Raw genomic sequence first — 12,280 nt, 5'->3', positions numbered from 1 at the left:
ATTGGCCGTGTTAATTATCTGCGCGTGCTCCTCCCGAAATTTGTTAATAAAACATCACTTCTCTCTCTCTCTCAACCAACCTCTGTTCCAGATTTGTAAACTACATTGAAATTAGGGGTGTGTGATATGACGATTTTTGACCGTGGACAATTAAAATGTCTCCACAATCTGCTTTTGTAGAAATATACTATATTTCGTGCTACAGCGCACCTTCTGTCAGACGCAATTCTGGCGCCTCCATCTCAATATACTGTACAACGTGGCATACATTCACATCAAATGATAACTCAGCTTCAGAGTTTCACTCACGCAAGGGCGTAATTTCCACTGGGGACACAATTTTCAAAACTCCCCCACTTTCAAACTGTTTTGTTAAATTAATGTCTTGTATTGTAGAATGCACGCTCAGCACCGCCGAGTTTCGCGCCATCGTTAAAACGAAACCGAAAGAAAACGCGTGCGCGCATTCAAAAGCAATTTTAATACCACACGTTTAGAGAGCGACTCCCCAATGTGCGCAAATTATACTACATAACATATCTAGGCTGTAGGCTATAGGTTGTGTAGTTGTATTTAATGCAACTTTAATATTCATTTAGTGCTCCTATTTTTTTTGTTCTTGCTCCTAACTATTTGAAGTTGGGAGCACCAGTGATACCAAGTAAAAAAGTTAATTTCGATCCCTGAGCCGTATTCAACCAACAACATCTGTAGCTGCAACACCGCACAAGCAGCAGACCACCATGGAGAGGTACTCTGCATCAGTGCCTTATGACAAAGAATCTGATCGGTACAAAGATATAACGGAGACAGTGGCATATTTCTCTGTTTATATTTAACACTTTGCACTATTTTATTACACTTTAATAAGCATTTCTTACATTTTCTTTCATTTTGCACCTTAAATGTTAAGAGATAATTGTTAAGTGTTCATTGTGACTTTAGACTTATGTTTACATGTTAATTATTTGAGTTTTCCATGGTTGTTGACATTTCTGTCTTAATAACTGAGGGGATTATGATCAGAGGAAGGTTAAGTTTAAAATAAAAATGTTTAAATGTAATATATTTTTCTCCTGGTCCTTATTTTAAATGGGTCATAAAAAATATCAATAATTATCGATATCGACCGATTTGAAACGCTGATATCGTGATACAGTTTTCAGCCATATCGCCCAGCCCTAGCTGTCACGGAGGCAAGACAGGAAATGAAAGATCGAGGAAAGGTCCCTGTGTAGCGTGGCGGAGAGCTCGAACGCGGATGTGCACGAACAAGCAGGTTAACCACGCAGTTTATCTGAGAACGCTCCGACAAAGGAGTTGAGATTCCCACCAGGAAATCCGCGTTCTCACACGCACACAGACAAACACACAAAAGCGAGAGCGGTACTCACGTGAGTAGAGATGATGAGCGAAGAGACGACCTTTAAAAGAGTCCCGCATGAACTCAATGTCTGGTGCCAAACCAACCTTTACTTCCTGTTTATATACCCACGGAGATTACTTCCGGGACCTCGTGACCTCACGTGATCCGGTGCGTGTGACAGTACCCCCCCCTCCAGGGCCGGCACCAGACGGACCCGGGGAGGAGGATACCCGACGACGGTAGTCCTGGATGAGGGCTGGATCCAAGATGAACCGCCCGGGGACCCAAGACCGCTCCTCCGGACCGTAGCCCTCCCAGTCCACCAGATACTGGGTGCCACGGCCCTGGGGACGCGAGTCGAGGATTCTCCGGACGGTGTAAGCAGGACCACCGTCAATGATCCGGAGTGGGGGGGGGAGCAGAGACCTGGGGGGATAGTGGAGAAAAAAAAAACAGGTTTTAGTTGTGATTGGTGGAATACGGGATGGATCCGGAGGGAAGCAGGCAGCTGGAGCCGGAAGGTGACAGGGTTCAGACGGTGGGTGATCTTGAAGGGGTCAATGTAACGAGGAGTGAGTTTTTTGGAGTCCGTGCGAAGGTTAATGTTCCGGGTGGAGAGGTAGACCCTGTCACCTACGTGGAACAATCGTCCCGGAGGGTGTCGGCGGCGGTGCTGCGTGATGTAGCGTCGACTGGTCTTAAGAATGGCAGCCCGAGCGTGGTTCCAGAGCCGCCGACACCGGCGGACCAACTGTTGGGCCGACGGGACTTCAACCTCCGGTTCCTGATGTTCGAATATGGGAGGTTGAAACCCGTAGCATACCTCGAATGGGCTTAGGCCGGTGGAGGTGGAGGTGTGGAGGTTGTTTGATAGTTTAGCCCAGACGAGGTAGCTGGCCCAGGAGCGCTGGTGTTCACTGGCAAAACATCGGAGGAAGCGCTCCAGTTGTTGGTTGGCCCGCTCCGTCTGGCCGTTAGTCTGAGGGTGGAAACCGGACGAGAGACTGGAGGTGGTACCGACCAGACGGCAGAAGGCCTGCCAGAACTTGGCCGTGAACTGGGGCCCTCTGTCCGAGACAATGTCCTTGGGGAACCCATGCAGGCGGACTACGTGTTCGAGAATTAATTCTGCGGTGGTTTTAGCAGAGGGGAGTCCGGCAAGAGCCACCAGGTGCACGGCCTTGGAGAAACGGTCCACGATGGTGAGGATGGTGTTCTTTCCCTGGGAGTCGGGGAGTCCAGAGACGAAATCGAGGGAGATGTGGGTCCAAGGGCGTTTGGGAACGGGGAGGGGCTGCAACTCCCCGGTGGAGGGCGCGTTGGGGTTCTTAGAGCGGGCACAGGTGTTGCAGGCCTGGACGTACTCCTGTACATCCTTCCTCAGCGTCCTCCACCAGAAGGCCCGGCCGATGAAATTGATGGTTCTCTGGACTCCCTGGTGCCCGGCCAACGTGGAGTCGTGTCCCCACTGGAGCACCTCCTGTCGAAGGATGTTGGGGACGAAGAGGCGTCCAGCGGGCGTGTCCGGTGGAGGTGGTTCTTGGCCGTGCGCCTGGCGTACTCTCTCTTCTAACCCCCACCGGATAGGAGCCATGATGATCTGGGGGGGTAAGACAGGCGCGGGTTCGGAAGTGATGGTGTCACGTTGGTGTTGACGGGAGAGAGCGTCGGCTTTAGAGTTCTTGGATCTGGGGCGGTATGATAGGTGGAAGTTGAAGTGCTCAAAGAAAAGTGCCCACCGCGCCTGTCTCGGGTTCAGCTGCTTCGTCTGACGAATGACTGTGAGGTTCTGGTGATCCGTCCAGACGGTGAATGGGTCACCGCCGCCCTGGAGCCAGTGACGCCATTCCTCCAGAGCCCACTTGATGGCCAGCAGCTCACGATCCCCTACCCCGTAACGCTGCTGTGTGGGATTAAATTTTCTGGAGAAGAAGCTACAGGGGTGTAGCTTCTCGTCTGGACCTCGTTGTGAGAGAACAGCTCCTACGCCCACATCGGAAGCGTCCACCTCAACAACGAAGTGTTTGGTCGGGTCTGGATGGATGAGGACAGGTGCAGTGGTAAACTGATGGCAGAGTGTCTTGAATGCCTGGATGGCTTCCGGGGTGAGGTGAAAGTCTCCGCGAGATGGTTTGGTGAGAGCAGTGAGAGGCGCTGCAGTGGAACTGAAGCCCCGGATAAATCGCCTGTAGAAATTGGCGAACCCCAGAAACCGCTGTAACTGTTTAAGCGACGTGGGTAGGGGCCACACACGCACAGCCTCCAGCTTCTGGGGATCCATGGCCACATCCTGGGCTGAGATGACAAAACCAAGGAATGTGGTGGTGTGCTGGTGGAAAGCACATTTCTCCAACTTACAGAACAACTGGTGGGCCAGCAACCTCTGTAGCACTGCTCGGACATGCTGGGTATGCTCCTCTTGGGTCTTCGAGTAGATCAAGATATCATCAAGATAGGCGTAACACCATCTACCCAGCATGTCCCAGAGAACGTCGTTAATGAAGTGTTGGAAAGCAGCTGGACTGTTGCAGAGGCCGAAGGGCATAACGAGGGTCTCGTAGTGACCGGTGGGGGTTATGAATGCCGTCTTCCACTCGTCACCCTCCCTGATGCGTACCAGGTTGTAAGCGCTCCGTAAATCCAACTTTGTGAAGAAGTGGGCACCAGAGAGGGCGTCCAGGGCGGTGTTGGTAAGAGGGAGTGGATGACGGTTCTTCACAGTGATCTGGTTGAGCCCCCGATAGTCAACGCACGGTCGGAGACCCCCGTCCTTCTTTTTGACGAAGAAGAACCCCGCGGCTGCGGGTGAGTGGGAGGGTCGGATAGTACCTGAGCGAAGACCCTCCGCCACGTACTCCTCCATCGCCAGTTGTTCTTGGGCCGACAAGGAGTACAGGTGGCCGCGGGGCGGTACCGCGCCCGGCACGAGATCGATAGCAAGGTCGTAGGGGCGATGAGGAGGCAGCCGAGCCGCGCTACGCTTGCTAAAGACCTCGGCCAGATCGCGGTACTGGACGGGGATAGCTTCGAGGTCGACATCGGAGGCCTCGGACTCCCCCGAACACGTCCCAACCTTGGCCCGGAGACAGAGCTCCTGACAGGTCGCACCCCAGTGAATGATCCGGTTAGAGGTCCAGGAAATGAGAGGGTTGTGAGTGATGAGCCAGGGGTGTCCAAGGATGATTGGTGGTGCGGGAAGCTTGGTGACATAGAGGTGGATGTTCTCGGAGTGTGAGCCGATGATCAGTGTTAACTCTTGAGTGCGATGAGTGATGGGGCTAAAGCTGAGGGGGCGACCGTCGAGGGCGGTGACGTTCAAAGGTTGGGATAACACCTCATTTACAATCCCCAACTGGGCAGCGTAAGCCTGATCGATGAAGTTCCCGGCTGCACCCGAATCAACGAATGCGGTGGTCTCGATCCGTTGGTGGCCCATGAGGATTGATACCTGTAGCAGCAACCGGGAAGTGAAGGACTTAGGGTAGGTTTTCGCAGCAGTGGGACCAGATGAAGACCTCCCCCTCTTCACCTGGTCTGTCCGTTTCCCGGCTGAAGAGGGCAGATAGCTCGGTGATGGTCCGGGGAGGCGCAATAGGCACACAGGCCCTCGCGGTAGCGTCTGGCCCTCTCTGCCGCTGACAGGGAGGTGCGCCCTATTTGCATGGGTTCCCCGGCTCCGGTCGAGTGGGCCTCTGAGGCGACTGGTGGAGGTGGTGGAGACGCAGCGACAGCATGGGAGGTAGATGGCTCTGGAGTCCTCTGATAACCGGGGGATCCTGTAAAGGAACGAAAAACAGATTTAGTGGAATGACTCATCCACTGATCCACCCGGAGGGCCAGCTGGATCATGCCCTCCAGAGTGTCAGGGAGCTCCCGCACAGCCAATTCGTCTTTGAGACAGGTGGAGAGTCCTTCATAATAGGCTGTGCGGAGAGCTGCGTTTGACCAAGTTGTCTGTACGGCAAGGGTGCGAAATTCTGTAGTGTATCTGCTGACGCTGCGACTCCCTTGCTTGAGGTGGTAGAGACGTGAGTCGACCTCCACCTCGCTCTCAGGATGTTGGAAGACGGTTCTGAGCTCGGTGGTAAAAGCCGGATATGAATGTGCGATGTCTCCATCGGCCTTCAGAACTGCCGTAGCCCACTTGGCTGCCTGCCCCGTGAGGAGGGACGTGAGGAGAGCGATCCTGCTGCGGTCAGTGGGGTAACGTGATGGCTGAAACTCAAAAACCAGACTGAGATTAGTGAGGAAAACATCACATTTGGTCCCGGACCCATCCCATTTGTCCGGGAGTGATATCTTGGGATGACTGGCAGGGGGAGGTTGGCGGATTGGTTCGGCAGGAGGAGCCGGAGCAGCGGCCAGGTCATCATGGTCCGCCTGCAGGGCGGTGAGATCCGAACGGAGACCCGCGCACTCTGCCCGAAGATCTGCGGTCTCGGTGCGCAGTGCAGTAATCTCCGTCCGGAAATGCACCAGCTCCTGCCGCAGACTCATAATTTCCACAGCCTGCTGCTGGATCACTCCCACCAGCTGTTCCAAATCCGCCGGGACCATCTCGGGACCAGACATTCTGTCACGGAGGCAAGACAGGAAATGAAAGATCGAGGAAAGGTCCCTGTGTAGCGTGGCGGAGAGCTCGAATGCGGATGTGCACAAACAAGCAGGTTAACCACGCAGTTTATCTGAGAACGCTCCGACAAAGGAGTTGAGATTCCCACCAGGAAATCCGCGTTCTCACACGCACACAGACAAACACACAAAAGCTCCGGAGAGCGGTACTCACGTGAGTAGAGATGATGAGTGAAGAGACGACCTTCAAAAGAGTCCCGCATGAACTCAATGTCTGGTGCCAAACCAACCTTTACTTCCTGTTTATATACCCACGGAGATTACTTCCGGGACCTCGTGACCTCACGTGATCCGGTGCGTGTGACACTAGCAACCAGTCATATCACAAATTAAACTACATTTGTTTTGCTTCCCATGGTGCTAATTACCCCGCCCCCCCAAGTTATACAAGTTATATATGTAAGATATAATATATGGGATACGGATCATGCTGTTGATGCTGCTTCAGTGAAAGTCTTGTTACTAAATATGATAAATTGTAACTGTACTCAAGCTAAAACGTGTCATTTTTAATGCATTTTTAGTCCATTGTTATTTGCATTAAACAATTATACTTTTTTTTTCCCCATACTGTTGTAGGGTCATTCTATAATTAGGGGTACATTTACATTTGAAAATGTGAAGACAATTTTTTTTTCTTTTTTGCCAAAAACCCAAACATGAACTTACATAGCTGCTTTGAAACAATCTATATTGTATAAAGTGCTATATAAATAAAGGTGATCTGTAGGAATATGTGCATAAAATACCATCTATGTTTGCTACTTTACTGAGTAACACAGTTGACAGGTAACTTAGTTGACATTTTTAGTGTTTTGGGCCTATACTCAACATGGAAGCTTAGAACTACTGAGCATGTGGTATGTTTATAAATATATTTTCATAAACAAAACATAAGTTTTAGTTAATTTATCTTGTTAAAATTTGCAGCAATAATACTTGTGTAACACTGTTAACATTCAATTAATCCACTCTTGGCACAGGTTTGCTAGTATAACCAATATTAGGGGAAAGAGAGAGAACATAACTTCTAGTGTTTCATCCATGTTCTTCTAGAGGAAATATCATCATACTGTGCAAATTATGCAAGAATTGGATAAATCAATCCTTTTTGAGGGGAGGTTTTCTAGTGGGTAACTTAGTTGACAATGGTTTTTCAGACACAAATAGTTATATCACAATAAACACTTATTATTTTTGAAGCGCACAACCAAATGTCTTGATAATCTAACTGAAGGCAAAATTTGAGGTCATTTTCATGCTTAAATGCAGAGTAGAATGAGCAACTTTATAAAATCGGACAGCTGAATACCAGGGTTATATGCGATATGAACATCATTTTTGAACAAAAAATATGGCCTTTTCAACATATAGTAGTGTGATTGAGAAAAATATAATTGTGTATTATATTAACTAGTAATTCTATACTATGAATTATAGAATGACCCAGTAAGACATCCAAACTTAAGCTGCGTTAAATGTCAGTAAGTGTAAGGTTTTAAGTTAAAAGAATATAGCTAAACGTTTAGCATAGTAAATTTTATATATATATATATATATATATACTAAATTTTATATATATAACTACAGTTAATATAATACACAATTATATTTTTCCCAATCACACTACTATATGTTGAAAAGGCCATATTTTTTGTTCAAAAATGATGTTCATATCACATATAACCCTGGTATTCAGCTGTCCGATTTTGTATATCTAAAGATTTCCAGGAAGGGTAGTTGAAATGCTGGCATGAGTTATTAACGTGGCCTCACTGAACTCATTTCGGTCTTATTTCCTTCAGTCAGTCACTTCGTCAGTGGCTCTTCACACCTGTTGCATATTTTTTCCACGATACGGACGAATTTAAAGTAGAAACCAAGCGTCGCGCAATTAAAAAATACTATTTTAAAACATTTCCATTTTATTTAAATGATTTGCGATGGATCAGCGGTTTGTGCCGCTGCCTTACACCAACGAGATCGACACGAAAACATTTCTGGAGTCAGTTTCTCATCTACCACCTTTTTTTCGGTGAGTCGTCAACTTTTACATGTGATTTCATTATCGGAAGTTACAAAAAGCAAGTTTATTTGAACTATGTTAAGACCTGATTAAAGCCTATAGATTAAGATTATTTTAGGTGAAAACAAAAGACTGGAAGCAGCAGTGAAAGCAGCAGTTTATTTTCTTCACATTTTATATTTTTATTGGAATTCTGTATGTCTGAATTGTCCAAACCTGTGTAACAAACAACAAGGATGACATTAAATATTGAGTGGACAGAACGGATACCGTTCTCTTCCCGCAACGGGACTTAATGAATGGTTTTCAATACCCCCTTCAACCACACGGTGGCGCCAAATGACCATTGAACTGTTATCACACTGCGTTTCAGGGTCACAAATTAACCAGGGCAAAATGTCCCACATATTTGAAATGTAGGCCTAAAATGTTGCTGTAGATAATTGCTGTTATTTAATGTTTTATGTATTTCAAAGTATTTTATTTTAGGCTTGTCTAGTTATAGTTTTAGTATAGTATTGGTAGTTTAATATCATTTTAGTGTAACTGGGTGAACAGTTTACATGAAATGTTTCTTATAGCACTTCAAAATAGCTGCTCTTGACTACATTTACCAAAAACAAAAATTAAAAAATTACAAGACCTATTTATTTCTCAATATGTATTGATTGGACTCTTTAAATTTATTCTTTCTTTTTAGGTAACACTCCATGCCCTCTGTAATAGCGGATAATATATATAAAAAAGTGTTTATGAAATTATTTTTTGCCTTGGTTCCAAGGTTTTTGCACCGATTAAGGCTGATAGAAATGGAAACAGTAAGTCAAAGAACTAAGTTATCTGTTATTCATGTTTTTTAAGGATTGTTTCTATCAAATTGCTTTGAAAATGTATTTAAGCGTTTTCTGAATTCCTTCCAATTCTCACAAGAAAATTAAAGCACCTATGGCTCAGAGTGGCCTAAAGTTGGAGCCACACTGGCGCTTATGTGGTTAATAAGGTAATGTGTTCACCTAATCGCACTTTCTGCACATCAGCTAAAATCTCATTTTTATTTATATCTTTAAAATAATATAAAATACTTACAAAATAATAATAATAATAAAAAAATAAAAAAATAACATTAATAGATAATTGAGAATCACATTTTTGTATTACACTCTTAAAAAAATAAAGGTTCTTAATTGGCATTGATGGTTCCATGAAGAAGCATCCATGGATTTAGATTTTTTAAATATTCTTTAAAACGGTTCTTTTAAGAACTATTCACTGAAATGTTCTCTGGGGAACCAAAAATGTTTCTTCTATATGGCATCACTGCAAAACTTTCAAAACCCTTATTTTTAAGTGTAGAAATCATGAAAAGGTTTATTTCTGTGATTAACAAAACCTGAACTTTACATTGCTAAACATAATGCAATTACGTAGATGTGCTTGTTGTTAAGTTTATTTATAAAATGCAATCAAGAAAAAAAGTAGTAAGCATGTAAATGAAAATATGTAAATATTTAGGGGCGCGTCGCGTCAAAACCAAATACAAACTGTTTACAATCAGTGATACACTGGTTGCGTCGCCTTACCTGTGTCACGTGCGGGATTGTTTGCATTAAAATGTAGCGATAGCTTTAAGGGCCAAGCTTAAAAAAAAGCAGCCCACCTGTTCAGTGGTTGTCCCGGAAGAGATGAGAATGAGTTCAAACAACGGCGCGAACGCAGGTTTAAACTTTTAAATGGCGTTTGAGCCCACGCGTCATCTTGAATTAATCGTGAATTATCAACAAGATAGCATGGGTGTGTGAATTTAGATCCTGATATTGTAAGTTAACCGTTAATTGTGAAGTTCTAATAGAAACGTATTATGCACAGTTTATGATTTTCACCTGTTTAAACAGTTTACCGTTCTTCTCCTCAGAGGCCTGCGGTTCATTTGGATTTTACTGCAAAATCTAGCGGATGGAGAAAGAGATGAGGACAATCCCAATCTTATTCGCATCAATATCACCAAAGCCTATGACCAAGCCCCTAAGAGGTACCACGGTTGGATAGTCCAGAAGGTTTTCAAGGTGAGTGTTTTCCATTGCTTTTGTGGGCAATTTGTGCTTGTCAATTTGTTTTGCATGTTATGAGGCCTGGAGAAGTCTTGTAGGAAATGAAGTTGTTAATATATTGAGCCACTCTGTGAAAAGTCATTAGCTAGTGGTGTACAATAAGGTATGGCTTTTAGTGATTGCTTACCCAGCATTTTGTTTGGTTCTGCTTTAGGCTGCGTTATTTGCTGCACCATGCCGGTCAGATTTTCTAAAAGCTTTAATCAAGGATCAAGAAGTTGCAGAGGAGGATTGCTTAGCAAAAATTCGTCAGTTCTTGATAAACTTCACTGCAACTGTAGATGCCATTTATGAAATGTATTCTGCAATGAATGCTGAACTGGACTACTTAGTTTGAAACATCCTTCAAAAGGTTGGTTTCTGAAGCTTTCTTAAATGCTGCAGTTTTCATACACAGTATGAGCGCCTTAGAACTGTGGGGTCACAGACTCATTGATGACTTTGTCCTTGTTGTATGACAGTAGTTGTTTATGCTTGTATGAACGCAGCATTAATTTTCTAGTGTTTAGTGTTGATGAGGATGTGCTGTTTGTTGAAGTGATGATGCTTTATCTCCATTGTTCAGCAAGTTTGTGTTGCCTGTATTCCTAAAATAATAACCTGTAATCAGTGTTGAGGAACGTTACTTTTTTAGAATGCATTGCGTTACTTTCTAAAAAAGTAACTAATTGCATTAGTTACTTTTCATCAAAAGTAATGTGTTATGTAGACACAGCAGACACAAGAGAAAAAGGTTCTCTTCAACAATAAATAAAACAGTGAGGTACAAATGTTAGTTTATCTAAAGTCATTTTTGCTTTTTAGTTTGGTTGAACTGGACCATCAGCAAAGACATTGGTTAATAAAATGGGATTAAATGCATAAAAAATATTTGTGGTATTTAACATATTTAATTATTGCAGGTTGGTGTCATATTCAGTTTGCATTTCACTGTTTTAATTCATTCTGATGAATACTGAATCTGCGAGTGAGATGAATTCATGCATGTTCACATTTAGTCTAGAACTACAGTATAATGTTTACATAGTGCACTTTTGTGTTTTTAATAATTAATTTATCATTCAAGCTTTTTTTTTTTTTTTTTTTTTTTTTTTTTTTTTTTAAATGGGCTTTTTACGCATTTTTATCGAAGACCATTAATAGAGACAAGAAAACACTGGGAGAAGAGAGGGGAGCAGGGTCGGCAAAGGACCTCGAGACGAGAAACAAACTCGGGTCGCCGTGAGCACAGTTGCGCTATATGTTGACAAGGCTTTTGGCACCGACATCAAACAACCATTTTATCATACAATAGAGATTTACACAAGTTCTTGTTGCAAAGCATAGATATTTGGTTTATTATTGGACACATTAAACATTGTTTGGGTGGAAAAGCAAATTGTACCGTTCCATTTGAATTTTGATATGATTGATTAGTATACTTGAGCTGAATTAACAAATATAACAAGTGAAACACCATATACGTGTACACTGTATGCATTGATTCTTATTAAACTCTTCAGTCAGGTGCAATGAGTGATTTTTCTGTTTTGTTTTAAATAATAATTAAAAGAATAGTTCACCTCAAAATAAAAATTCTTTACTCTCTCTCAGGTTGTTTTAAACCTAAATAAGTTTCTTTTTTCTGTTGTACGTTGTCTATTTGATAATTTCTATTATTAAATTTAATGGGGACCAGCTACTGTTTGGTCAGTAGCTGGTATCTTAGTTTGTGTTTAGCACAAGAAAGTAAGTAATACAGGTTTGGGACAACATGTAAGTGAGTTAATAATGGCAGAATTATAAATTTTGGGTGAACAACCCCTTTGATGACAAGCAGCGGCATGTTTAGTACTGCCCCTTTAAGAGCTGCACATCTAATATACAGGCAGGCATCTGTTTTTCTCTCACTTGTTTACTTTCACTTTAGACAAGCTTCTATAAACAGTTTTTATATGTAAACCTTGTGTGTTTTGACAGTATTAGTGCAATCAGGCATGATACCTAACTTAGTTCAGTAATTAGGTGCAATTTGACAGGATTTTAATGTACGCATTTCAGGTGTGCGTGCAGTGGAGAAGCGCATGTCAGAACAGCACGCAAATGAAATGTTTAACTGGCAAGGCTTTAAAGCAAATAATGTGCTTTTGTGATTGTGAATAGGTACAG

At 43.8% G+C, this 12,280-nt stretch overlaps 1 protein-coding gene across 1 annotated transcript; it reads left to right on the top strand.

Annotated features, from left to right (window-relative positions):
* Positions 1-7,941: 7,941 nt before the first annotated feature.
* LOC127172389 (glycolipid transfer protein) lies at positions 7,942-10,883 on the top strand. The gene is made up of 4 exons (XM_051121651.1): positions 7,942-8,033; positions 8,965-9,024; positions 9,937-10,087; positions 10,287-10,883. Exons 1-4 carry the CDS (start codon positions 7,942-7,944, stop codon positions 10,467-10,469), a joined length of 486 nt encoding a protein of 161 aa, XP_050977608.1. The 3' UTR covers positions 10,470-10,883.
* Positions 10,884-12,280: the final 1,397 nt, after the last annotated feature.

The sequence above is a fragment of the Labeo rohita genome, chromosome 10 (assembly GCF_022985175.1).
Source record: "Labeo rohita strain BAU-BD-2019 chromosome 10, IGBB_LRoh.1.0, whole genome shotgun sequence".
Lineage (NCBI taxonomy): Eukaryota > Metazoa > Chordata > Actinopteri > Cypriniformes > Cyprinidae > Labeo > Labeo rohita.
The sequence above is the reverse complement of the archived record's forward strand: the minus strand, read 5'-3'. Positions and strand labels throughout refer to the sequence as shown.

Coding starts and splice junctions, on each gene's coding strand:
- LOC127172389 (XM_051121651.1), top strand. CDS start 7,942: ATGGATCAGCGGTTTGTGCCGCTGCCTTACACCAACGAGATCGACACG. Junction 8,034..8,964: donor CATCTACCACCTTTTTTTCG/GTGAGTCGTCAA, acceptor AGAAAATTAAAG/CACCTATGGCTCAGAGTGGC. Junction 9,025..9,936: donor GCGCTTATGTGGTTAATAAG/GTAATGTGTTCA, acceptor TCTTCTCCTCAG/AGGCCTGCGGTTCATTTGGA.